Genomic DNA, 26,417 nt, shown 5'->3' on the forward strand with positions numbered 1-26,417 from the left:
TTTTTTACTCTTTTACAGTTTGGTAAGTTAAGTTTTTTTTTTTTTTTTTTAAGGATTTCTGGGTATTATTTTGTTCTGCTTGTGGAACGTTTCTATATCTTTGTGGTGAACCAACACAACACACCACTTCAACCAGAAGGGAAGTAGCATAAGTGCTCTTTTCCTGTTTTTTTGCTTTCAAAGCACAAAAAAGGGGAAATTCTCTGGATCATTTTCAACATATAAAGGCTTATTGTCTCCCAAACTGATCACAGAGCAGGACACAGGCAGTAGCAGCACCATGGACTTCTTACCAGGCTCTGTCGGTGAGTAAGAGCAAAGAATAAACTATGTACGAGATATCATATTTGTGATGATTCCATGTTAATGTTTATGTTAATACATTTTTGTTCTTTCTCTTTTTCTAGCTGTTTTGGCTTTGTTTGCAATTGTGAAGTCTCAAGGTATGTACAATAAAGAATTGTTGTCAATAAGTTAATGAATTAAGTAATTATTAATAGATTATGTTAAATTTAACAGTTTAATATTTGAGCCTTTTCAATAAACCATGTTTGGGAGAAATAAAGTACCAGTCAAAAGTTGGACACACATCTTCTCTTTCAGTGTTTTTTTTTTTTTATTTTGTAAATTTAATATTGACATCTATATTAAAGCTTTACAGGAAAACATGCAGAATTATTTAGTAAACTTTAAAAAGTAAAACCAGAATATTTTTTTTTACACATTAAATTCTTCTAAGTTAACACGTTTAGCTTTAAGGACAGATTTTTTACACTTTTGGTATTTTAATCTGAAGTGTCTTCATGAGTCTTGAAGGAGTTCCTGGAGGTGCTGAACAATAGTTGCTGCTTTTCCTTCACACTGTGAAGCTCCAGCTCATCCCAAATCACCTCAAATCACCATCTTAGGCAGTTAGGTTTAGGTCACGGGATTGTGGAGGAGAAGCACTTTTTTTTTATTACGTGTTTATTCCATTTGTTTCCCTTAATTGTTTTCATGTTTTTAATATTATTCTACAGTGTAGAAAATCAATTAGACGAAGAAAAAAAACATTAAATTAGAAGGTGTTGACTGCTACTGTATGTAATATATTTACACAATAAAAAAGGCAATTGATATTGATATGTGGTTATTCGTTGGAAGGGTTTAAATAATTAAACAGTCTTTATTGAGACATTAAATAAATAGTTCTGTGAAGAATTATCTAAAGTTTGCTTCTACAGTTTAGACAGTGGGGATGGTGTGTTCAGAGTGATGCTAGCAATGCTATGCTAACATTGCTAGGACACACTAAACCTAAGATTCCTTATTATAAAAATGTCTATGAAAACATTCTAAAAACGCTAAAACTGGAATAGCTGTAAAACATCGAAAATAATATGCAGTTAATTTTTGGTTTTAGCTTTAATACATACATACTTAATATGCATGTTTCTGACATTTCTGCCATGTTTGCATGTTTCTAGCATTAACTGAATCAGTATTTCAGTGTTAGGTCAAACTAGGCACAAGGTGTGAAAATAGAGTGTTGATAACAATAAGCATCACAACAGAGTGTATGATGGGGTCCCCTGTATCCATTGTTTCATTTAAATTAAAAGGCCTCTGCTATATATTGTAACTGCAATTTGTGCTCAGTGTGAAGCATGCTTGACCATCTAAGAATCATTTTAATGTTAAGAATGTACATGTACACCTCTGGAAAAAAATAGACCACTTAAAAATTATGAGTTTCTTTGATTTTACCAAATTGAAAACCTCTGGATTATAATCAAGAGAAAGCTGGATGATCACAAGCCATCAATCCAAGCTGAACTGCTTGAATTTTTGCACCAGTAGTGGCATAAAGTTATCCAAAAGCAGTGTGTAAGACTGGTGGAGAAGATCCTGCCAAGATGCATGAAAACTGTGATTTAAAAACAGGGTTATTCCACTAAATATTGATTTCTGAACTTTATGAATATGAACTTGTTTTACTTGCATTATTTGAGGTCATCTTCTTCCATTTTTAACCCCCATTCCAGATCCCACACCTCTTCCTGTGTTGGCCAAAATTACGGTACAAACGGGGGAGGCTCGCCTCTTCTCAGAGGAAGACGTCCAGCTTAAGTGCAGCATACCTGATGACCCGGGAGCAAATTGGAAATACCACTGGTTCCAGTATGGCAAGCGTTTGAAAACCACGGAGGTGTACAGTTTTAAAAATGCAGCTGTCCAGCAAAGTGGAAATTACACCTGCCAAGGAGAGAAAGACATTGAGGCCTGGCCCTATTCGCTGAACTCACTTCCCAGTGAGCCTATCACTGTACATGTGGATGGTGAGCTATATTTTCTTGTCCTTTTGATCAGCAGTGGTGGGCACGTTACTTTAAAAAAGTAATTAGTTATAGTTACTTGTTACTTTTCCAAAAAACTGAGTTACTGAGTTACTCCACTATAAAAGTAACTAGTTACTTTTGTGTTACTTGCCCCCGTAACCCCCACCCCCACAGCATATACACGGTCAATGAAGTAGCCATGTTAAATTGATGGACTTCTCATTCATAAATATAGTATTTTATTATATTATATTACATCATTAGGTGGTTGGGCCCTCCTGCGAGTCCCAGCAGAGCCTGTACTCATCGAGGAAAGCATGACCCTGACCTGCCGTGTTCGAGATGAGCCAGTGCTGGTGGATGTGATCTTCTATAAGGATGACGTTGAGATCTACAAATCCAAGAGCAAAGACCTGGTGTTTAAAAGCCTCACACTGAAGGACCAGGGTTTTTACAGTTGCAGGGCAACATGGACTCAAAGGTTTGAATTCCATTCTGCCCAGTCCCAGCCTGCTTTTGTAACTGTGCTAGGTAAGACCTTTTTCCATTATTCATTATTTTTATTTACTTTTTTTTATTATTATTATTTATTAACTGATTTTTATAGTGGAAAAACAGTTTTTAAACACACATGCACTGTTCACTTTCCAGTTCATAAAGTGTAAAAACATCTCATTTTAAATAAAATTTTAAAAAAATCTGAAACCATCAATTTTTTTATGTCCTATATTCACTATTTATTTATATCCACACATTTAGCTGGAAAAAACATTAGAAACTGGGTACAAAAAAAAAACACAGAAACATTCTGTTGACCTCTGAGCCCAAAATAAAATGTAATAAAAACGTATCATATTGTCTCTTTAATGGTTTTATATATATATATATATATATATATATATATATATATATATATAATTTTTTTTATATATATATATAATTTATTTCAAAATTTAACATTATGAAAGTACAATATCTGAAACAAAAGCGGTTTACAAAAAGCTGTTAACAAAAAGCTGTTTACAAGCTTATATTGTAGCCCCGAGCTAATACGGTAGCCTCAAGCTAACATGCTAACCACAAGTGCTAGTTCAGCTCTGTCGCAGTATCACTCGCCACACGTCACAAAATCGTGGCTACAAAACTGCGTCCTCTCATATTTTGGTTAAAGCTTTCCTTTTCACTCTTCATCCTTTCTTCAATCACAGATAAACTAGTCACTCCTGTGCTAAAGTTGGAGCCTAAGAAGTCTTCAGTGAAGAGAGGGGATAATGTGGTTCTCAGGTGTGTGACCCAGCTGAATGCCAGAGAAAAAGGCCACAGTATAGATTACTACTTCTTCAAAGATGAGGAGAGGCTGGGACCCTCCTCCTCCCACGAAGCATACACCATCCAAAGAGCTGAGGAAAATGACGCAGGGTTCTACACCTGCAAAGTGCGCGTGAGGACTCTGCATTTGGAGAAGTGGAGCGACCAGGTGGAGCTGCGAGTCAGAAAGTGAAGGTATAAAAATGTAGGCAAGTGTCTGGGAGCTTCATTAAATGAGCAGATACACTATACTTGTGCATGTTCAAAAAAATTTAATATAAAAATATATATACTTTTTTCAGTAAATAAAGTAAAATGTGAAACTCATATATAGAAAGTATTACACACAGTGTGATCTAGTTTAAGCATTTTTTTTTATTGTTGATGATTAGAATATTATATAAGACCATTTGGTACTTTTGGCAGTGTGGGCAGTGTGCCAAGTCCTGCTGGAAAATGAAATCCGCATCTCCATAAAAGTTGTCAGCAGAGGGAAGCATGAAGTTCTATAATATTTTCTGGGAAACACTGAATTGACTTTGGAATTGATATAACACAGTGGATTAACACCAGCAGATGACATGTTTCTCCAAACCATCACGGATCATCAGTAAATTTGCATCTATGTCAGCAGTAGTGCAGTTTAAAGTAGCTTAAGGCATTCATTAGAAGAGGTGTCCCCAACAACCCAAGTAATTTTGCAATTAGTAGTGTGGCCAGAAAACCTCTGCCAAAACCTGCCAGACCACTCTGTTATTTGTCCCATCTCCACTCTCTGCCACTTTAAAAAAACGACAGATTAGGTTAATAAACCTGCTTAACGTAGGTTTATTATTTATAATGTAGAAAATAAAGGAGCTCATCTTTGTTTTTTTTTTTTTGTTTTTTTTTTTGTTTTGTTTTTTTGTTTTTTTTGTTTTGTTTTTTGATAGAGCCAAGTCCCTGACCAGAAAAGAGCCAAGGATATCAGCTGCTGGCTTCTCACACCCAAATGGGACATGGGTTTGATACCACTTCTGTCAAATTATGTTTTATTTGTCTACCCCTAATAACTGTCATGCTTCAACTGGATTAAGACCATGTCATTGGGAAATAAACCAATATTATTACATTTGTAAAGATGTGAAATCTTAATGATGATCATATTTCTTGTTTGATTTTAATATAAAATATATTCACAATTGCCTGATTTAAGACTTTTAAGATTTTAAATGACATAAATGACTGTTACATTATGAAGTTATGAATAATAAACATACAGCCGTATATCTTTAATGAACAGTGTGATTTATCCAAATGAATCCAATGCTTTAATATTCATATTTATTCTCATTTCATAGATACCACCTATGAATTCAGAAGATGCTGGTATTCATTGAGTATATATGTTTTGCTGGTTACATCAAAACTGTCAAATCAGCTCTCACTTTATGTTATATTAAAGAAGTTTGAAATTAGGAACCAGGCCAAGTTGCGAACAAAAAAAATGGGCATTATTCCACCTGAAGTATAACCACCATAATCTGAGTGTAACCCCAAAAATGAGATTTTGACATTGACAGTTATGAAAGTGTGCAAAAAAGTATGTGTATATCTTATAGAAATCATTCAATCTTTTTTTACAATGTTTGTGTCAAAAATTGACCATTAAATAGATCGTGTTTAATATTAATATGGATCCGGTTTTGACTAGCAAAGCTAGCAGTCTGTGTAGAAAACAAAAATGGCAAAAGAAATCAAACTGCAATTGATTCTTTTGTTTCCTACAAGAATATATACAGTGTGTGTCTACATTGTCTATCGACATGGTGGTGTAAGCACTGCTAAACAATGGTGGATGTTTACACTGCTCTGAAATCAGTTGTTTTTGACCCTGCCTCTTATTTAAGACCAGTCCTCGAAGTCCTTAACACTGAAGTCACTAAACCCAGAAAGTCTTCAGATGTGGGACGGATGACCAGTTGCTCAAGATCAGTATTAGGAAAGATGGAGATGGTTATGGATAAACCTAAACAGGCAGCTTTTGCTTAGATCCAAAAACTTGGCCTTCACACAATGGCCATGCAGATGTCAGTGCAAGATCTGTTTTTGCAATTTAAATTGTACATCAGTCAGGATAGAGCAAGAACCCCGAAAAGGTGCTGTCGTCCTCACTGCTTGAATAGGCGCCATTCCAGTCCCTAAGAGTCTCCACCCAAACTTGGTCTCCAGCTGCCAGCTTCAGAAGCACCATGCTGGAGGCCTGGTCGATGTCCTGGCCGTAAAGTGTGTCTCGTGATCGCAGCTTACGCACCCCATTCACCACAAGTGCGGCACGCAAGGGCTTGTTCCTCACCGTTAACTGGTAGGAGAACACGTAAACCCCAGGGTAGGTACAGTTGAACTTGCTGGCGGCGACGTCGTAATGGTTTTCTCCGTTGTAGAAGATCTTGTCGAATCGGACTGGGAAGCCTGATGCTGGAAAGGACTTGCTGGGGTAGAGGCCTACACTGAAGGCAGAGCGCATTCGGCCTATGGTCTCACCGGATGTACCTTTTAGTCCTCGAAGTCCTCGATCCCCCCGTTTCCCTTGAGGTCCCCGGTCCCCTTTCATTCCTCTTAGACCCCTCAGACCTTTAAGACCTGGAGGGCCCCGTTGTCCAGCTTCCCCTTTGGGTCCAGGACTCCCAGGCTCACCACGTTCTCCGGGTATTCCAGGATTCCCATGCATTCCATGTTGCCCCGAAGGTCCAGGATCTCCCCGCACACCTGGGGACCCAGGATCACCTGGCTCTCCCTTCTGTCCCCTGTCTCCAAGTAGGCCACATTCTCCCCTTTCACCCTTTTCACCCTTCTCTCCAATACTTCCAGGATGTCCTGGTGGTCCATCTCTGCCTGGATCACCTCGGTCACCTTTAGTCGTGTTCTCGCTAGGTTCTCCTTTTTCACCTTTTGCTCCCTTGAACCCAGGCAGACCACCTGCCCCTTTTTCACCCTTGGTGCCAGTTTCACCTGTTGAATGAAAAAGAAAAAGAAAAGTTTGCATATTGTTCAGGTATATAGTTCCTTTAAGGTATGCAGGAACAGTGACATTATTTACTTAATGTCAAAAAATAAGTTGCACCCACAAGGAAGATGCTGGATTGCAATGCTGAAAGTTACTGGAGACAATAAATGATTAAACATTAAACATTTAGACTGATATTAAAATTTTTATTGAGCTAAACATACAGAAGTAGTGCATACAGAAGTAGTATTGGGTCTGGTTGCCCTGTTTGCTAATGCAACATGCCAGATGTCTCAGCATGAAGTTGTAGAGGTTCCTAGTGGTATCCTGTGATAATCCATTATTTGCAGCTTAAATATTAACACACATTTCTTGCAGGTTTTGGGGTGGGGGAGTAGTTTTTGATCACCTGGATGTGTGAAGAAAGACAACAAATCGTTGATCTTGGCTCTGACCATGAAACCACCGCACACTAATTCATTGGCCACAAAGACAAAAGCGGAATTTGTCACTAAAGTTGACTTGCTGCCATTCTGAGAACCTACATGGCAGTTGTAAATGTAATGTAGTGTGGTGTTAAGGGCAGTTGTCCTAGTGGTCTGCATGCATGCAATCCACCGTCGTGCAACCGTCTGCCAATGGTGCTGGGTCTAAGAGGATGACTCATTGAGGACATCGCTGCTCGCAGGATGTCCACAATTACTGTTAGATCGCCAATTTTATTCTTGTAAATGTATTCCTTCTGGGTGCAACTAATATATTATGCGAGCTCAAAATTTACCTTTCATCCCAGCCTTCCCTGTAATCCCTGGAGAGCCCACAGCTCCACTGCTTCCTTTCTCACCTTTCTCTCCTATCCAGAAATGAAAAAAACACATTACAAACAAATGTTTTATCATTTTATTCAAGTGTTTTCCCATATTTTCACTGTAGTTAAATTTTCTCACCCTTGTCTCCCTTGAATCCCGGAGTTCCACTTAACCCCATAGGTCCTATGGGACCTTTAGGTCCTGGGTCCCCTTTTGGACCAAGAGGTCCTACAAAGAAAAAAATTCAAATAGATTAGTCAAGCTCAATATGAAATATCATACAGGAATTAGTTCCTTTTAACCCTTTTTGTACTTTATTACTTTTATTGTTTCCTATTTTCTCCACAATTGGGAAGGCCAGTGGCATAAACCTATTCATGTAAACTCCCTCTATTACTAAAAGAAATGGAATCAACCCATCCATTAGAGTGCAAGGCCAACTGTGCTGTCTCGGACTCTGGCTGCTGATGTCAAGCAGTATCTGGGATCTTGGATTTGAACCAGCAATCCTTGGATCATAGTGACAGTGCCTTGTGCATCCTAGTCTTTAGTTCTTAGCCTTTTTTTGACAGAAGAACTGTCCTCATTGCAGACATACCTGTTTCTGATATTCAGACTCACCTTGAAGCCCCATGTCTCCTTTTAGCCCTTGAGGGCCTCGTTCAGGAGGGCAGCACTCGCAGAAGTTGAAGTAGCACTCATTATAGTCTAGGGTGTAATTGTCCTGCACACCATTAGGTGACACTGTTGTGTCACTGTGGTAGTCCGCATAGGCCGGGACAGTGGTGCTCTGTGTGATAACAACAGGAATGCGCTCTTTTGGCTTGGTGTAGTCCACAATCCTTGCTGTGACTATGGGTTTGCCAGCATATGTCGTAGTCTGGACCTGATCTCGAGGAGGCTTCTTGGTGTACTGGTATTTTGGGCGCTGAGTTGTCTTGATTGCGTCACAGGTGATTGAAAGAAGCAGTACAACTGCAGCTAAGATGACTGTCCGATTTCTGAGGGCACTCATTTTTGTATCTGTGGATAAAACAACATTTCACAAGTTTAGTTTTAGTTGTAGATCTTTGTAGACCTTAAATTCACAGACGGAGAGAGCAGTACATGTGTTCTTTTCACTATAAAAGCTGAGTGAGTCACATTTTTGGAGATAAGTGGAAGGATTTGTTTCAAACAGCATTGACATATAGGATACCATCTGTCCAAAGTCTACATTATTTTGACTTTGGTCTTCGACAAAACAATTTATGCTTATTCCCTGATGAGCAACTAAGGTGAATGATAGCAGTCCCAGAATAAATCCATGGGGTACTCAAGTACTCAATTAATACTCCTTGTACTTATGCACTAATGTGCAAATATGGTGAATAAAAGTGGTCCTAACATTGAGCCATGATGTACTCCACTTACAAATTCTAAACTATTTGGTACTAGTTCAATAATTAGAGACACACTGATTCTAAACCTAATTATTCTAGGCACATTTACCACCATATTAGAGTTATAATAATAAATAATGCAAATAGGGGGCAAAAGGGGTCTGAAAAAGATGAAGGAAAGGGGGTCTGAAACCCGAAGACACACTAATCTTCTAATGCCCCAAGACTGGGCCATGCGGAACCCTGCCACAGCGGCCAAGTTTCTTTACCTCTCTTGTGTATGGCGCTTTTGTGACATGGGATACAGCACCCTCATGAATCACCCCATCCAGCAGACAGCAAAAAAGGCAAGAAAAAGAAAGCTAGGCTGGCAGCTGGACCAGGGGCAATGGGACCGGTCACCCGATATGGGAAGAATTCCTTCAGTACCTACCCAACCCCAGTGAGTGGATGGGTGCCAAGTGTAGAGGTTTTAGGGTTATAGCAATGCACTAGGGGTCTGGGCACTCAACAAAAACAACATCAGTCAGGCTGCGAAAAGGGGAAAAAAAGATGAATGATGGATCCTGTTTCAATCTGAACTGCATGGAGCTTTAGTCTTTAAAGCAATGTTATACATAGAGAGACGTTTTTTTGTTTTGAGCCGTGCAATTTCTTTTTTTTTTTTCCCTCATTTAGTGCTCTGACTTGCCCGCTGTACATAACTAGCTCAAGGAATCAGTATCAATCCAATCTATTTGGTGTCAATCCAAGAAAGCTTTTGCCCAAAAGAGCACTGATAATCTCAATCACTCAGCATGGCCTAAACTTGAGCTGTTTTCAGAGGAAAGAGATTATCTTCAGAACCGCCTGTTCAGGTAAAATAAAGGTTACTAACAGCCACCATCAGGGAGCACCAATTTAAGAAGGGATAAAAAAAAGCCAACCAGACTTAAATGACCAAACTCAAGACATTTTCTGACTCCAAAAGCTAAAGAAACATCCAACCCATTCCCTCAGACAGGGCAGAATCTCAGAAAACTGACACACAATCCGTCTATGGACTGCAGTAAGGTCTGTAAGGTCTTCTTGGTTCATAGTCTGCAAGAAGCGATATGCTTCAGAAGCAGCAGAGGTAGAGGGTGGTAATGCTCTACCTCGACCTGCCAGTGTCACACCACCATTCAGTGGCCCTCACCACACTGCTCACTTTACCTCTCTCCATGGACTACTGAGGCGCCTCCGGGCCGCCCTTCCGCTTAGCACAAGCACCCAGCTTTTGCCCCCTGGCCACCGTGCACCCCTGATGGAGTCAAAGTGCATGGCAAGAGAGAGAGTCTGTATTACAACCCCAACAACCCCCAATCAGATGCAGCCAAGCAGACAGGAATGGGTGGTTTTGAGTTATAAGAAGCCTTTGACTCGTAGGTTTAAAATTGCACCCATAAAGTGTGTGATGTGCATGTATGAACTCATTATTCACTCAAAGGCAAGTTTGGAATCACTGTCAATTTCACAGGTTTCAAATGAATCAGTAAGTTTCTTTCAAATTTGAACTGTATTAAAAAAATATATGCACACATGACTACTGCAAAGCTTAGCATGCAGCAATGCAGTCTGAAGCAGATACATCAGTGATTACAGGTGTGGTCTGATAAGACACTGGGTCTTGCCACAGGTTGTAAAAGTGACTGAAACCGTATCTACTTTAACAACACTTACTGTTCTGTAAGAGAGGTTTGAATATAAAGTTCATATGGTGGCTGTAGAGCAAGACACTTCCCCAACTACTTCCGTAATGAACTGGGGAATCATGGTTTATGACAGTTAATCACTACTATTAGTAATATGAGGAGCACTAAATCCCAATTTATACCTCTGCGTTGAACCTTTGGCATAGCTTATGCATATCCAGTGAGACTGTGTCATGCAGCGGAGAGTGTTTATACTTCTGGGTGCGCGTATCAGCAGCTCTGATATTACACAGCTATCTTAAAGAGATCTATTCAATTTCGTGTTTGATAATAAACGTTACTACAAATTCTAATTGTAATCGTAAAATCAATTATTTTTTAAAATGTAAGTAAATCTGCAACTTTATCTGCAATAAAAAAATAAATCATAAAATTGGCACTTTCCTAAATTTCATTTTAAAATCAGTATTTTTTTTTTTATTATTCCTTATTAATCTCCTTCAAACTTTTAGTTTTGTTATGTTTGTTTAGTTTTATGTCTGTTTTCAAACATGCAGAATTTAGGTTGATTCCTGTAACTGATCTAAAATTGTTGAGTGAAATATTAGAGAGTGGACGGCCAGCTTCTCCAAGTGTCCTGTAGGAGATTTTAAAGCCCTCAAAGTTTTCAGAATGTGAATAACCCATTTTACTGCAGAGAAAATAGATTTTATATCATCTACATTTGTAGCCTGTATATGTTCCAAGGCCTGTAAAGGGGTTAATAAACAATTTGGCAAGCTACAAGAATGCAGGATCTACGGATCCAACTGCAACATATGTGAGCAAATGTGCTGCAGGATGGCATATGAAACCTGTATTCTTCCATCCCATCTAACAGCCTCCTTTCAGGTTTTCAGAATACATTGAACATCCAAATTCATTTATAATAAACTTTTTTTATTTTAGAAGTATCAATCACAAATCAGACTTTTGTCAAAAATAGATTATATATTGTGAATAGATACTTATATAGTATACTACATATATTTTTCCAAAATGTAAAAAAAAAAAAAAGACTTTTGATAGGTAGCGTATGAGAACACATTGTCTCAGATGCATGGTCTTCACTACAATATGTGCGCCCCCTCTTTCTCCCAAGGGTGGCTTAGGGGGGCTTGTCTGCCATCTGAGCCTGTGGTGTCTTTTAGCCTCTGGTAGAGTAACAGCTCAGGCTGTGCTCGACTGGTAAGCTCTTAATGGAGCTCACTATGACCCTGTGAAGAAAAGACTGGCTGTGGGACTATTTGTGTAAAAAGCCTCTTTCTACTTTTTTTTCTCTTTCATTTTTTGGTCCTCTTTCTTTCCATCAGGGTCTCTTGAAGGCTTACTATTGCATAACTGTTAAATAACTGTGCTTATTTAACTATTAGAATGCTACTATTCTTTATAATTACATACTGTGTACAAAGTATAAAAGTGGCTTTCCTGAAGTAAAGGAAGAATACATTAAGCAGAGATTAAGCTGGTAGTACTCTAGGGTGCAGTTTGCTGGTGGAGGTGGTTGCTAGGGTGTTGCTATATAGTTGGTATGGTATTGCAGGTGATTTCTGAATGGTAACTGTAGTAACTATTTACGGCTCAAAGTTACTAGAGTGTGTACTTGTTGACATAAGGTGAATCTGACAGTTGTTCTTTACATTGAGACAAAATTTAATTCAATTCTAGAGAACAAAACAGAGAACATTCTAAGCTGACAGATTTAACGTTCCATAAATGTTAACAGTAACGTTCAGAAAGTTTTACAAACCAAAAACTGCTAGCTGGGAAAAGAACACTATACTATACCAATTTGACTAAATTTAGCTGCACAGCAGGTAAAAGTGCTCTGTTCAATCTTTTTGGTATATGTGACACAGATGTGTTGTCTGCATGACAATGTATACCAGTGGTGGGAAATATTACATCGTATACAATATATCGTGACACAGAAATATCATGATATTAAAAATCCATATCTTGATAATAGGGCTGTTCTGTAATCTATTATTTACTGTGAAGCTTTAGGTTTATTTATTGTATAATTATTTTAGTTTGCAGTTTATATGCATGCACTAAATATTCTGCAATATTTTTTGCTGCATTATATTATTTTATGCTATATTATTTATTTTGCCACATTATGATTATTCTGTTATACTATTATACTATATTCCTGAAATGAATAAATTATTTTAGTTTTCCTATATCGCCAAATATATCGCTATCGATACCCTGAAATATCGTGATCTTATTTTAGAGCCATATTGCCCACCCCTAATGTATACAGCAAAAAAGTGACTGAATCTGATATTTGTAATTCATATTTGAGCTACTTTCATATGTGGCATTCAAAACCGATACACATCTGATGTCTGCCATTTTAACGCAACAGCCAGAATTCATGCGACTTTTCCATCAGTCCAGCTCAACATTTATTATAAATGATTGCTAAGGAAAGTGGGTGACATACAGCATTGCTATTTTGTGGATTTACCTCAGATTAGATGGATCCCGGCTAACAGAGAAGATTTTAAATGTATTTGGGCCATTTTACCTCCTATGTAATGTGAATGGGCAAGACCTTTCTTGGGCTAGACTCCTAACTACATTCTTTTATCTCTGTGTGATTCAAATGTAATTTTCACAAATGTAATAAATGTTGATCATTATATTTTAAATGTTTAACACAACCTCTTTCACTAATCATATTTTTATTATGTTGCAAAATGACAAAAGTTTTTAAACTTGGAATTAAGAACAGAAATATCTGATAACTGCTAACTGCTGATTGAAACGCACAAATGGTATTTAAAAAAAAACAACAACAACAAATAATCAATCTGAACAGCCAAACCAAAATTATGCAACTTTTACGTCAATCCAACATGACATTTGTCATAAATATATGCTGATGAGAGAAGGTCATGTGCAGCATTTGAACATGAACTGTTAAACAAATTGTATAAACTGTTGAGTCGAATTTTAGGTCATATTAAAAAGAGAAAATCAGATTTGGGCCACTCTACCTGCTGTGTGAATGGAGCCTATGAGCACTTGGGCAAGACTCTTAACTACACATCTTTCTACCTGTGTAACATTATAATGCAGTATTATAAAATGCTATAAAAGTAAAAATGTACTTTTTTATCAAAAGATTAGTGAGAGATGTATGTGATATGTTGCTTAAACAATGCATTAACTGTTCATATTGTTCTTTATGCACTTGTTCTTTGAGCGCTTTTGATATTAATCTAGTCTATTAATCTAAGCAGAAACCTAATAATGCAAAAAAAAAAAACATTTGTACAAACATAACAATTTTACGAGTTAACACAGATAAATATCAATAAATCTATTTACCAGATTTTGTGTAGTCTTTTGGGTTGTTTCCTGAAGATCCTGAAGTTGCCACCTGATTCTACCAGACCCGAGAAAATGAGCAGAAAATTTCTATTCGGCCTCAAGATATTTAAAGTCAGGCATGCCGGGGGGTGTGTCACCCATGTTCTCTTTCTTTGGTCACACACATACACACACACCTGAAGTGGGAGGACTACATTGGTTCTGGCCCAGTGCTCCACAGTCACCCATACTGAACCTGAACAAAGTGCTGAGCGCCACTGTTACTGAGAGTGACCCAGAAACCTGACCCAAGCCCACGGTGCACTGTGCACTTCATTCAACCATTTGCCCTCCTCATGGCCCTCTCTCTCTCTCTCTCTCTCTCTCTCTCCCTCTCTCTTTCTCTTTCCCTCTGTATTTCTTTCTCTCTCTCTTTTCTATATAACTCTCACTCTATCCAGGCAGTTGGCATTTCTGCAATATAAGCTTTACTAGCAAATTACATTCAAGAAACCACAAGCTTAATACAAATGCACAATTAGTCTGAATGTTAAACTCCAAATTATCCATGCATCCTTTCTTCTGCCGCCTGTCTGGACTGACCACTTTAAAAACCATCCAATCACCACTAGAGTGCACTGTCTGATGGATTTAAACTCTTGCTATATTCAAAAACTCTCATATAAAGCTCTGGAAAAATTAAAAGACCACTTCAGTTTCTGAATCGGTTTCTCTGATTGTTGTTTTATTCTATAAACTACAGACAATATTTCTCCCAAATTCCAAATAGCAATATTGTCATTTAGAGCATTTATTTGCAGAAATGAGAAATGGCTGAAAAAGACCTCAAATAATGCAAAGAAAACAAGTTTATAATATAAACTTTTAAGAGTTCAGAAATCAATATTTGGTGAAATAACCCTGTTTTATAATTACAGTTTAATGCATCTTGGCATGTTCTCCTCCACCAGTCTTACACACTGCTTTTGGAGAACGTTGTAATGGTGCAAAAAATTCAAGCAGTCCAGCTTGGTTTGATGGCTTGTGATCATCCATCTTCCTCTTGATTATATTCCAGAGTTTTTCAATTTGGTAAAATCAAAGAAACCCTTAAAATCATTAACTTAAAATCATTTTAAGTTGTCTCTTAATTTTTTCCAGAGCTGTAGTATATGAGTTAGAATTCGAAACAGGATTGCTACTACTACTGTTACTAGTATTAATACATTATAAGTAGCAAAATACATTGGGACTGCTGCTCATGCATGGTTTCTTTTTTAAATAATAAAAAAAGGTAATGAAACTATAGTTTATCCTGATTTTGTTAAGGTTACTATCTCTACTGTCCAGGTATTAAAGGCCTTCTACAAGATTTTTAGTGACTACCCATCTCATCCCATCTTAAAGTATTGGATGAAGCACCATCATTCCACAGAACTATTATGGGACTTTAGGGCATTTTCACACCTGTAGTTGGTTTCTCTGGTCCGGATCAGTTGATGAGCTTGTTTACTTGAAGCGTTTCTCCCTCTGGCTTGGTTTCAAATAGGCATAAACCTAAAAACACCAAAATGTGCACCAATAAAACAGGCAAGCACATTGAATGCTCTAAATGGTCAAAGCTATCTGGTGCAGAGAACACAGAACATTTGCTGTTGCTCTTTTCCCTTATCAGCAGTTTAGCTCAAATTAAAGGAGTATATTTGATAGCTGAGTAGGATCGAGATTCTCACCACAAGAGAACCACTCCAGAGTTCGTTTGAGACCGGACCGAGACCACCTCCACTAGCAGGTCCCAGTCCTGAGTGTGATTAAGGTTTTCACACCTGCTCAGCTGAACCACACTAAGGGTAAAAACGATCCAAAATCAGTTTAACGGACCAAATAGTGCTGGCCAACATCAGGCATTAGGTCTTCCTGGTGCCAACAGGTTCATTTTAACCTGTTTCAAATAACTGGCAGTACTTCTGTACAGGGACTAGACAAGCTGTGTGTTTGTGTGTGCCTTTGCATGTTTCTTTTGGCAATGGGTGCATCTTGCAAAGCTGTGTTCTTTGGAATGATGGTGCTTACTTTAGTACATTTGGTTGGGATCCAGAATCCAGACATTAACAATGCTCTTGTTGCTGAATGCAATCATATCCTCACAGCAATGCTTCAGAATCTTAATATAGTGGAAAGCCTTCCCTGGAGAGTAAAGACAGTTACTCCAACAAAAGAAAGATAATTTTGTTTTAATACCCTTGATTTTAGAAGAAACAATAAATGAGCAGATGTCCCAATACTTTTGTCCACATAGCTTGTAGTATGTATCACTACAGTAATGAAGCTTTTAGTGTCTTCTTCATTCAATATTGACTAAAGTCTTTCATCAAACAATCCATGAAAAGTCATCCAATCCATATGTGAACTATACATTATAACACAATACGTTTGTATTTGAGCTCACTGAGTTTTAACTGTCACGCTCTTCTCCTGCCAACAAAAGACAATTGGAGCCATCTATGAAGGAGACCATCACCATGACCACGACAACAATGGCAATTTGAGGCAAGCACAGATTGTGTAATCTGATACAGATTACTGATTACCTGTTCAAAAATGTAATTGTAACATAATCTGCTGGATTACTATTATAAAGTAATTGTAGTAAAGTATTTTTGTATCCTGATTACATAACATTACATGTAGTCAGTTAGTATTCAACAATGAGCAAATACAGTTCAGAGTCGAATTACTTTCCATTACTTTTTAATTATTTCTCCACACTTTCAAATACTTTTATTTGCATGAAATCTGTGTGATTACACCACATACCAAATCATATTTAGTCCCTTGTATGTACTATTAGAGCTGGAAAAAGGGAATTTTACAGGGAAAGCAAAAAAAAAAAAAAACATACATTTTCAAAAAACAAACATTACATTTGGCAGACGCTTTTGTCCAAAGTGACTTACAATAGTGAAGTACAAAAGTAATTGAAGTTAAAGGTAAAAACATTTTTAGATAGGGCCTAAATGAGGTCAAAGGGAAATAATAGGATAGAGGACTGAAGGAGGGGAAGAAGGAAATTAGGTTAGAAGTGGTTAGTGTGTTAGAGGTGTTAAGAGAGTAATATATATATATGGATGGAAACAGCTTAGACTAGCATTAATTTCATCTGTATATAAATGGTATATTTAATCATACAGCAGTCCTAGCTCATCTACATGAATGCAGTGGCAATTGTCTTACCTTCAGATGTTTCCTTAAATTGCAATTTTGAAGCTGAGAGGATATTTATTCTTGGAATGTTTAATTTACACTGAGCAGTTTTCTACTGCACTCCATACTAGAATACCACCCCCAAACTTAAGACTCTCTACTGGGGGTACCATTAGACCATTAGCACTCAATTAGCTCCATGAGTGTCCTTAAAAAAAACAGAAAAAAAGTCACACAACACAAAAACAACAGCATCAGCATTTTATTAGTAACATCTCTCACTCAATTAGAAAAAACAGACATGGTAAGAATAGTGATCCTGTTTACGATGTACACTGTGTAGGCCCAAATCCATATAATCAGGGTTAAATCTCAGCATTATAAGAGGCAAAACTAACTAAAATATTTGGCTGCCTTCTTTGACCACACTTGACCAGATCAGTGTGTTTACTCACCTGGGTTAAGGTCACGGACCCGCCCTGCTACCACTAAAACGTGTGCGTGCCATGCTGTACATGATAACAAATGCTTATCACTGGCCAGCACAAGTCCTTCACTCCTCAAGACTGATCTGTTTAAAATGAGCCCCGGTTTCAATGGCCTTTATTGTTTCTGATAAATCCTTCTCTTATCAAAAGTTTTGTTGTGTTGTGTGTTTTGTGTGCTTATCAGACTAAGCTTTTAATAAGAGCTGTTGTTAAAGACGATGCTGTAAAAGCACAATGTTAAGTAATGTTACTTTTTCTTTTCCAGTACTAATACAATAATCTGGGCAAGTGAGTAAGATTGTTAATAAAAATGTTAATTTTCAATCGTGGAGAAAAATATCTTAATACTCTTAATTTCAGAGCAAACAGTGACAGAAGGAAAAAGACCACTGTCATTCTCCTTAAGAGAAATCAATATTTCAGTAAGCCTGAAGCAGGCAGTGTTGCTGTGTATGCCTGCCTGCTTAAAAATAGCCTTGGTGGGCAGGGTTGAGGTGCCAGGCAAGCATTACCCACAGTCTCCAATACATAGAAATGGTGCCAGCTGCTGTCAGCTTCTGCACAGGAGTCAGAGGCTATGCCTTATCCATTTCAGTCAAACAAAGCTATTTATTTATTATTCAACATTACCAGTGGACTTAATCATGCATTTTAAGGTGTCTATTTTATGTTTTCATAGCAGCACAACAGTAAAACAGTCTGAAAAAATACATGTTCTTTAAGAACTAGTTCACTTGCATGTGTATGTACCTCTACATCACAACTAGATTTAAAATACATTACAATTCATGAAGACACAACATGCTAGCACTGCTGGTAGTCATTTTTTTAGTGGAACAAACACTTAAGAGAAAAAAGATATAGTGAAACAAATTACCTGGGGATTCAGGGGTTTTAATTCATTTTAATTCATTCAGGTTCTCTCTTTTTTATTTATTTAAATTTTTTTTTATCCCATTTATTCCCCAATTTACACAGCCAATCACCCAACCCACTCATTAGGACTCCCCCTATCACTAGTGATGCCCTAACATCAGGAGGGTGAAGACTAGCACACGCCTGCTCTGATACATGTGAAGTCAGCCAGCGCTTCTTTCCAAAATGCTGCTGATGTAGCATTGCCAAGTAGCATTGCAGCGCGCTCGGAGGAAAGTGCAGACTCCGATACATCAGCTCACAGACATCTTGTGTTGAGCGACATCACTATTTGGAGTGATGTTGGGAGAGACCGCCATCTACCCACCCAGAAAGAGCAAGGCCGATTGTGCTCTCTCAGGGCTCCCTCAGGTAGCCGATGGCAAGACATGAACAGGATTTGAACTGGCGAACTGATCATAGTGGCAGCGCCTTAGTTCACTGGACCACTCGGAGCCCTATGTGGTTCCTCTTTTAACCTGTATTCTCATAAAAAGCAAAAGTCTGGTGGTTCTCTTAGAGTTGCTTGTCACATTTTGATGCATTGTAGCTTTAGTTTTCTCCAGTGGGTGAGGTTTATGGTAAACCTCTTTTTAATTGAGCCCCACAATTAGACTGTGTCTATTTAATTCAAGGCTGTAGATTTTACTGTGTAACCCAGAAACCCCATATTACTCCTGCAATGCTCAGGGTTAGAAAGTCCCAGCTCTGCACGTTTAGTGTTTACAGCACATAAGCGAACAGAGACAGCAGCTTCAGCGTTTTCAGCTCTGCATCCATCCATCACTGCAGCAGCACCCTGACTACCACCAGCATTCCGGCAAACCACGCCCCCTGTGCTGTGATTGGTTTTCTAACGGTGTGTGGCTGGCTACGTGGGCGGGGTTATTTATATGTTTTTAAAATAAACAGTATTAGTAAAAGTAAAGTAGTGGTAATAGTAGTGGTAGTTAATAGTATTAGTAGTTTACCTGATTTATTTGGTAGTAGTTATTATCATTATCATTATTTGGTAGTATTATTATTATATTATTTTTGTAAATATTGTTACTAACATGATCATTATTATAGTTAATGTTATAATTAGTAGCATTATTAGAAGTAGTTTTATAGGTACTAGTGATAGTAGTAGTAGTAGTAGAAGTTGTAGCATTGGTAGTAGCGAATAATTAATTTGCCAGTTGTTTGTTATGTTATGTTTTACTATTGTATTTATTGTTACTATTAGTAGTCGTAGTTTTTTAGTATCTTACACTTATACATTTGCTAATGGTTGAATATATTATTATTTTTTTATTATTATACTATAAAATAACTATAATATTTATTTTTTCCTTTTTTCCTTATTATTATTATTATTATTATTATTATTATTATTATTATTATTATTATTAATATTATTATTACATTTAATGTTAGTCGTCCACACCCACTAGTAGCACCCAAATTCTAAAGTAGCCAATCCCAGCTCAGAACGCGAGCTACAAGCCAATCGCAGTACAGGAGGCGGGGCTTGTCTGGAAACGGGTGGGATAAAAAAAAAAAGCAAACGGCAGACTGGCTTGGCGGTGACGTCACGGCCCGTACTGCAGCATCATGACCGGAGAGGCGCGCGTGGAGGACGGGCTGAGAGACTCTGCGGCACGGGGTAAAAGTTAGCGCGCGCGCTCACGGGCGGACTGCGTGAGCGTGTGTGCGCGCGCGTAAGTGTTTGAAGTGATTTTGTCTCGTGGACGCTTCACCTTCAAAACGCGCGCGCGCGTGCACACACACACACACACGTGCACGCACTGAGTACGCGCACCCGCTCACACGCAGCCTCTGCATTTCACCTGCACGGAGCAAAACACACGCGCACGCACGCACACACAGACACATGCACACACAGGGTCTGCATTCCACCAGCTCACCTGCACACACACACACAAACATAATTTTAGCCTTATTGCTTTACCTAAACATCTAGAAACAAACACACACACACACACACACTCTCTCTCTCTCTCCCTTTCACACACACACACACACTCTCTCTCTCCCTTTCACACACACACACACACATCACATGTTCCTTATTTCTTCTTATTTTATCTACAGATTTCATAACACACATACACAAACCCATCATCTGCGTTTCATCTATACATTTAAATACAGACACACACACACACAGGTGAGTGTGAAAGGAGACGTGAGTGGGTGTGGTGTCTGGCCTAAAGTAGAGGAGCGCTGCCTGACCTGCCATTCTCAAACTAGTCGAGCAGCTTTGTGTTTGGGCTCAGCAGCGGAACAGCAGAACCGCCTCCGCTCCAGCATCCCGCAGAATAACTTTCTCCAGGCGGCTGACAGTCTGAAGGACACAATAGCTCCAGGAGGTGAGTGGTCTTCCAGCTATGGATTCATCATCATCATTATCATTTCTGTTCATATCTGACAGCCATGGGTTCAGGTGTGAGGCAGGAGGTTAGACAGGGCCGAGACGTGCTGTCCTATCAGTCTGTTGATATAGAAAACAGAAATGTGGGGTCAGATACAATACAGTTCAGGGTACTGAGCTTCTGCAACATGTAGGCAAGAGGTACACACTTTCCAACATTGAGAGCCTTGATTAGGCATGGGTTGCTTTTTGCTTGACTGAAGCACAGTGCCAGTCTGGATACCTTCAATGGTATCCTCTCTGATGGAGCTTTACAACCTACTAAACTGAAGTTCCTTCACCTACTCATCTCTATACAAACATGGAATTAAAAGTGGTTCCTCTTAGGCACTGGTTCTGAAACTTTTTAAACCATGCGCCATCAGTGATAAAAAACAAATTCCAAGTACCACCTACTAGAGCTTCATTGCAGGTCTTGCCTGCTCTTACATTTTGCTAGTTTGGAACATGCCAGCAGTTTTTTTGATTATTTATAAACACAGATAACTTTTTGGGCTGGAGTTCGGTGCAGCTTCTTCTCATCAGAGGAAGCCAGTCAACCCTTTCTGATAAGTGAAATCAGTAAGGAGAGATGACAGATTTAACAGAAGGAGATGAGTTGGTGAAGGGTTGCGAACACTTTATTGTGAACATGAGCAAGGAAGGCACTGTATTTCATAGAACGATAGCAATGTTTCAGGCATGTTTCTCCTTCCAAATGTAGCTATGCCTACTGAGACAGCTTAAAAAAGATTCTCTGAAAGCTTGAGATGGAAAGACATTGTGGAGTTCCAAAGGGATCCATGGTAGGGCAAGTGAAACTAAGAATATTAATTACAGTAGAACTGTAATCTTAGAGTAAAGAACTAACCTTTGGACTATATAGGGATGCTTTGTGCACCACAACGACTGATCTATGACATCCCTCAAAAGAACCTTTTTGTAACATTTAAAATTTTTAAAAGTGTTCGTAAACATATAATTAGGTATCATGCTCAAGGACTCTTACTGGTCTAGGGAGCTGTGCTTGCCAGGCTACACAGTCAAACCCCTGCCTACTGCAGGAAGGACGTGTAGTTAACCGTGACACTGTACAACTTATCACTTATAGAGTAAAGGGAGTATAGTCAATGAATTCAAACACATCCTCACAGCAATGATCAACGATCTAGTAGAAAGCCTTCCATGTTTGTCTTCTTTGCAAGGAACAGGAGAATTCTTGGTAGAGGACACAAATCTCTTTTTCATAGAATCGCTCAAAGAACCCTTTGTAGCTCCTTAATATTTACTGTAAACTGTAAAATTTGACTAAAATAAAAGAAAGCATGCCAAGCATGACATCTGCACTTGACACAATCATTAGGACTTGAAACCATTAACTACAATGCCTTGTTTTTGCAAGTCACCTGACATTGTCTGGAATACCTCCAGGACTGTGATTTTTCACAGAACTATGGCATAAACCAGTTGTTCACTTGTACACTTGTACTACACTTGTTAATAAAGTTTCCCATGTGCTGCAGGGCCTTCAGCATCTGCCCTTTATTGCTAAACAAGTCAAGTGGAACCTGAGAAGTCAGGATGAAAGGCAATTATAAAGAATGCAGGCATACAGCACAGTAGTAACTGATTTGTTTAACAGATTGTTGTTGCTTTAACAGTAATGGAGCAGATTAATGAATACGCAGAAATATTTTTTGATAGTGGAGTGTTAATAGCACGTCAGATAGCAACTCACCCCTTTTTTAATCAGGAATTCTAGGTATGGTGTTGCAGCTGGTCATGGTACAGCATCTGTGTCTTCACAGCAAGTGCTTGAGACAACAGCAGTATATAGACAAGCATTGTCCTGTTGGAATATTGCACCACAGGTAATGTGCCTGATGAGCCATGTGCTAGAGAAGTACAAATCTCTCTAGCATTGAGCTATGGAGCAGTGGACTTGTATTCTCTGGAATAATGGTTGGTCCTTCATCCAATACTTTTGAGATTAATTGGGAACCCAACATCTTGACCTTAATAATGGTATGCTTTTGTTGTTTATTGGACAAAAATCCTCACAGACATGCCCAAATTCTAGTAGAAACCTTTCTTGAACAGTAGAAACAGTTACTACACAAAAAGCAGGATAAGCCCTTTTGAAAGAACAGGTGTCTAATACGTTTGTCAATACATTGTATGTGGTGTGCAGTTCAAAAGTTATTTACCCGCAGTAGTTAATTGCTTCCACAAGGCATTTGCCACAACTTGGGAGATGCTGTTTTACACCTCTAATTGCCTATGGGGTTTCCTTACATTAGCAAGTGCATTTAACTGTGTTTTTTTTCCTGTCGTCTGTTTTTTGTTGGGAATGATTCATGTCGCTGCAATTCTTAAAAGGATATAGCAACATGTGAGATGTCTCGGCATGGAGTTGTAGAGGGTCTAAATGGTGTTTTTTTCTAATCCATGCAGCACATGCAGCTTGAATATTCTTTCAGATTTTGCAAGAACGGTGAATTGTTGGTAGTGCATCATGTAGCATTCTACACATTTTCAATTAGGGATACTTGGCCTGCCAAAGCAGCTGGTCATGGTATAACATTGTATTTACAAGGCTAGCTCTTGAAGTAGCAGCAGTATGTGGACAAGCACTGTCCTGTTGATATTACATTAACATGTGCTGTTTTCTGTTCCCTTCCTTTCATAGCCTTGTGTCACATCTGGGTCTGTGTACGTCCATCCATCCCCACCTGCCAGCTTCCTACTAACCACTTCAAACCCGTTGGGTAGACTGAGACTGAAGCATGGATGTGAAGAACATGCGAGAGTACATGGGCTGGCTCTACTACCAGTACCTACTGATCACTGGCATCTACGTCCTGGAGCCCTGGGAAAAGTCCTTCTTCAACACGGTTCTTTTCACCATGGTGGCCATGGTGGTCTACACCTCCTACGTCTTTGTGCCCATCCATGTGCGTCTGGCTTTGGAGTTCTTCTCTGGACTATGCGGGGAGCAGCCTGAAAGTACAGTCGCCCTTATAAACTAAACAAAAGAGGATATGATGTGTAGTGATAGTGGGGCAGAAAAGAGTTCTTCACCTACCTGTTGCATACTTGACTATCCCCTCAATCTGTTAATGCAAGTGGAAGCTTCAGAACCTGTTTTGATCAGTTGCCTAGTAGTTTATCCTTTCCCTTTCAGTATGGCGAAGGAAATAATGGTTTCACTGGTTCATGGAAGGTAACTCTTTGTTACTTTAGTTTTTTTTTGTAATCACAACTCAGGTCACAGTCATTTGCTTACATTTGTACCTACTGTTGCATTACATACCGGTTTGCGATGGAATGGAAATGCTTAAAAGCTACCAAATGATCAGGTAAAATACCTAGATTACTCTGTCTCCAACATTTTAGACCTTAAACCACCCATGATCAAACCAAAACGTCCAGGTACCATATAATGGGGCTACTTTATAGACCTTGTCCACTTTTGTAATCTACAATCATTTTGATTATTGTTTCTAGTTATTGCTGCAACAAAGGTTAATTATTCAGCAATTGTTAATCATAACGCAGAAACTCCTTTGTGAATTGTGGAGTTCTACAGGGCTCTATTTTAAGGCCTACATAACTGATGTTAATAATCATAGAACTGTAGATTTGAGAGTGAAGAACTGAAGCGTGGGTTTACATATAGGGTCTAACGGGTTAAGCACTAAACACAAACAAATCTAAAGTTATGACAAAAATGACAGATTAATTATTAACATTTTTGTGTATGCAACACGTTTTATGAGGTCATCTTGGATGCTTTGCGATGCTTCATGTATCACCAGTGGTACACATACAGCAGTTTGAGAATTACTTACCTAGATGACGTACTGATGCTAAACACTTGCTTCACAAGTGAAAAACAGTGCCAACCTCTCTCCCAGTCTTCAAATGATATGATTAACTGCTCTTAAATGTATCTGGGAGGAACGTACCTTCTCTGAAGTGCCCTGGAGGGACGTTCTGAAGGAACTCCAAGTCAAAGCCATGTCCAATTTAAGCCTTTTACTTCTCTTTTCCCAGATTCTAGCCTCTCTTGGGTTCCCTCCCTATCCCGGTAGTGGCTTTCCTTTTTTGAATGGTGGTGCAGGATAGGCTCCTGGGTGACAGCAGACAGCCAATGTTTTGCATGGCAGGACCACTATCGCACTTATCGTTTGCATGCAAGAATCTCGCCAGTGATTCTCTCCCCCGTTATTACTGCTTGTGTTGATAGAATGCCCGGTCGATAACGCTGCTAGTGGGCTTTCCGCACAGGTCAGATAACCTTTGCCAGATGACTCAGTATGGAATTGCAGAGGTTCCTGTGATAGATAGGGCATCCAATAGCATCCCACACATTTTTAATCACGGATAGGTCTGGTAATGCAACTGGACACGGTTTAGCATCTGTGTCTTCAAGGCAAGCTCCTGAAATCTCTTGGCAGAAGTATGTGGATAAGCATTATCCTGTTGGAATAGCACACCCCAGACTGTGTGTTCTAAAAATGTAGAAATGGATCGCCATTTCAATAGCCCTCAATAGCCCATATCAGTCTTAGTAAAGTATGATTTTATCATCAGTGGTTTTGCCCATGATTTTCTTCTCTGTGATCATTGGATATATTGATAGAAAGCCCTCTTTATATCACTGCTAAACACTTGCTGCTGGTTGCCATTCTGGACAGGCTACATGATCTCTGGCTATACCGAGATTTGTAGTTGCTCAAAAAAAGGTGGGGAAGGTCCTGAAATTCATCATTTATGTCTTTCTTTTTGTTTTCTTACTTTGTGATGTCAATGTTGATTTATTGAATGTACTCTCATTTCCTATGCAACAAGGCAGCTCCAAGAGAGTCAAAAACGTAACTGCGGAATGGTGTAATGCAATGTAAGCTCCACTGCACTTGTACAAATATTGATATTTCTGTAGGAGTCTTCTCGGCATGTTAAACTTACTTGAGCAACACTTTCGTTTTCTCTCATTCTCTCTCTCTCTTTCTATCTCTCATTCAAGCTAGTCTTCAGCAAACGGCTCTCAAAGCTGGAATAAAAATCAGCAAATCAGTCAGTCTTCCTTCCTGCCAAAACAATGAACAATGCATGCACTCTGATTTACACTGAATGATACCTTTCTTCAGCCTTTCGATCAATAAACATCATCTTCACCAAAGTTAATTACAGGTTTCAGGTAACCATTTTGTCTGTATTTATCTAATATGTTTATAAATGTATATTTATGTACTGGATACTGGAACTTTGGCTGGTTACAATGTCAGTTACCAAACCTTTTTATTGCACTTATTTCAGTTGTCTTTATGCCAAACATGTATTTCTGAACATTTTCACTTGGAAATCACTGTGTATTTTTACATCTCAAAGACTGAATATGTAGACACAGGTGTCATCACATTTCACATACCCTGATTCTGATATATACATGATATATGTACATGATATGTTTGTTCATTCAATGTTGCTTTTTTATTGGTTGATTTTCACAAAATAAAGTAATTTTACAAGAATCTATAGTGGAATGACAT

The 26,417-nt window shown here is 38.6% G+C and overlaps 3 protein-coding genes across 3 annotated transcripts; 2 read left to right on the forward strand and 1 right to left on the reverse strand.

The window, feature by feature from the left end:
- The first annotated feature begins 79 nt into the window (after positions 1-79).
- LOC103021574 (high affinity immunoglobulin gamma Fc receptor I) lies at positions 80-4,901 on the forward strand. Its single transcript, XM_022662618.2, has 6 exons — positions 80-305; positions 408-443; positions 2,025-2,318; positions 2,583-2,849; positions 3,527-3,821; positions 4,559-4,901. Exons 1-5 carry the CDS (start codon positions 281-283, stop codon positions 3,817-3,819), a joined length of 915 nt encoding a protein of 304 aa, XP_022518339.2. The 5' UTR covers positions 80-280; the 3' UTR covers positions 3,820-3,821; positions 4,559-4,901.
- On the reverse strand, positions 4,879-13,962 carry otol1b (otolin 1b). The gene is made up of 5 exons (XM_007258421.4): positions 13,858-13,962; positions 8,043-8,444; positions 7,560-7,649; positions 7,394-7,465; positions 4,879-6,617 (listed from the first exon to the last, which is right to left on the reverse strand). The coding sequence occupies exons 2-5, from the start codon at positions 8,434-8,436 to the stop codon at positions 5,734-5,736; spliced, it is 1,440 nt and encodes a 479-aa protein (XP_007258483.2). The 5' UTR covers positions 8,437-8,444; positions 13,858-13,962; the 3' UTR covers positions 4,879-5,733.
- A 6,019-nt stretch (positions 13,963-19,981) lies between these two features.
- sptssb (serine palmitoyltransferase, small subunit B) lies at positions 19,982-26,417 on the forward strand. Its single transcript, XM_007258399.4, has 2 exons — positions 19,982-20,821; positions 23,552-26,417. The coding sequence occupies exon 2, from the start codon at positions 23,649-23,651 to the stop codon at positions 23,889-23,891; it is 243 nt and encodes an 80-aa protein (XP_007258461.2). The 5' UTR covers positions 19,982-20,821; positions 23,552-23,648; the 3' UTR covers positions 23,892-26,417.

Source organism: Astyanax mexicanus, chromosome 4 (assembly GCF_023375975.1).
Source record: "Astyanax mexicanus isolate ESR-SI-001 chromosome 4, AstMex3_surface, whole genome shotgun sequence".
Lineage (NCBI taxonomy): Eukaryota > Metazoa > Chordata > Actinopteri > Characiformes > Acestrorhamphidae > Astyanax > Astyanax mexicanus.

Coding starts and splice junctions, on each gene's coding strand:
- LOC103021574 (XM_022662618.2), top strand. CDS start 281: ATGGACTTCTTACCAGGCTCTGTCG. Junction 444..2,024: donor TGCAATTGTGAAGTCTCAAG/GTATGTACAATA, acceptor CCCCCATTCCAG/ATCCCACACCTCTTCCTGTG. Junction 2,850..3,526: donor TGCTTTTGTAACTGTGCTAG/GTAAGACCTTTT, acceptor CTTCAATCACAG/ATAAACTAGTCACTCCTGTG.
- otol1b (XM_007258421.4), bottom strand. CDS start 8,436: ATGAGTGCCCTCAGAAATCGGACAGTCATCTTAGCTGCAGTTGTACTG. Junction 7,650..8,042: donor AGGAGACATGGGGCTTCAAG/GTGAGTCTGAAT, acceptor TTTTCTTTGTAG/GACCTCTTGGTCCAAAAGGG. Junction 6,618..7,393: donor AGGGAAGGCTGGGATGAAAG/GTAAATTTTGAG, acceptor TTCATTCAACAG/GTGAAACTGGCACCAAGGGT.
- sptssb (XM_007258399.4), top strand. CDS start 23,649: ATGGATGTGAAGAACATGCGAGAGTACATGGGCTGGCTCTACTACCAG.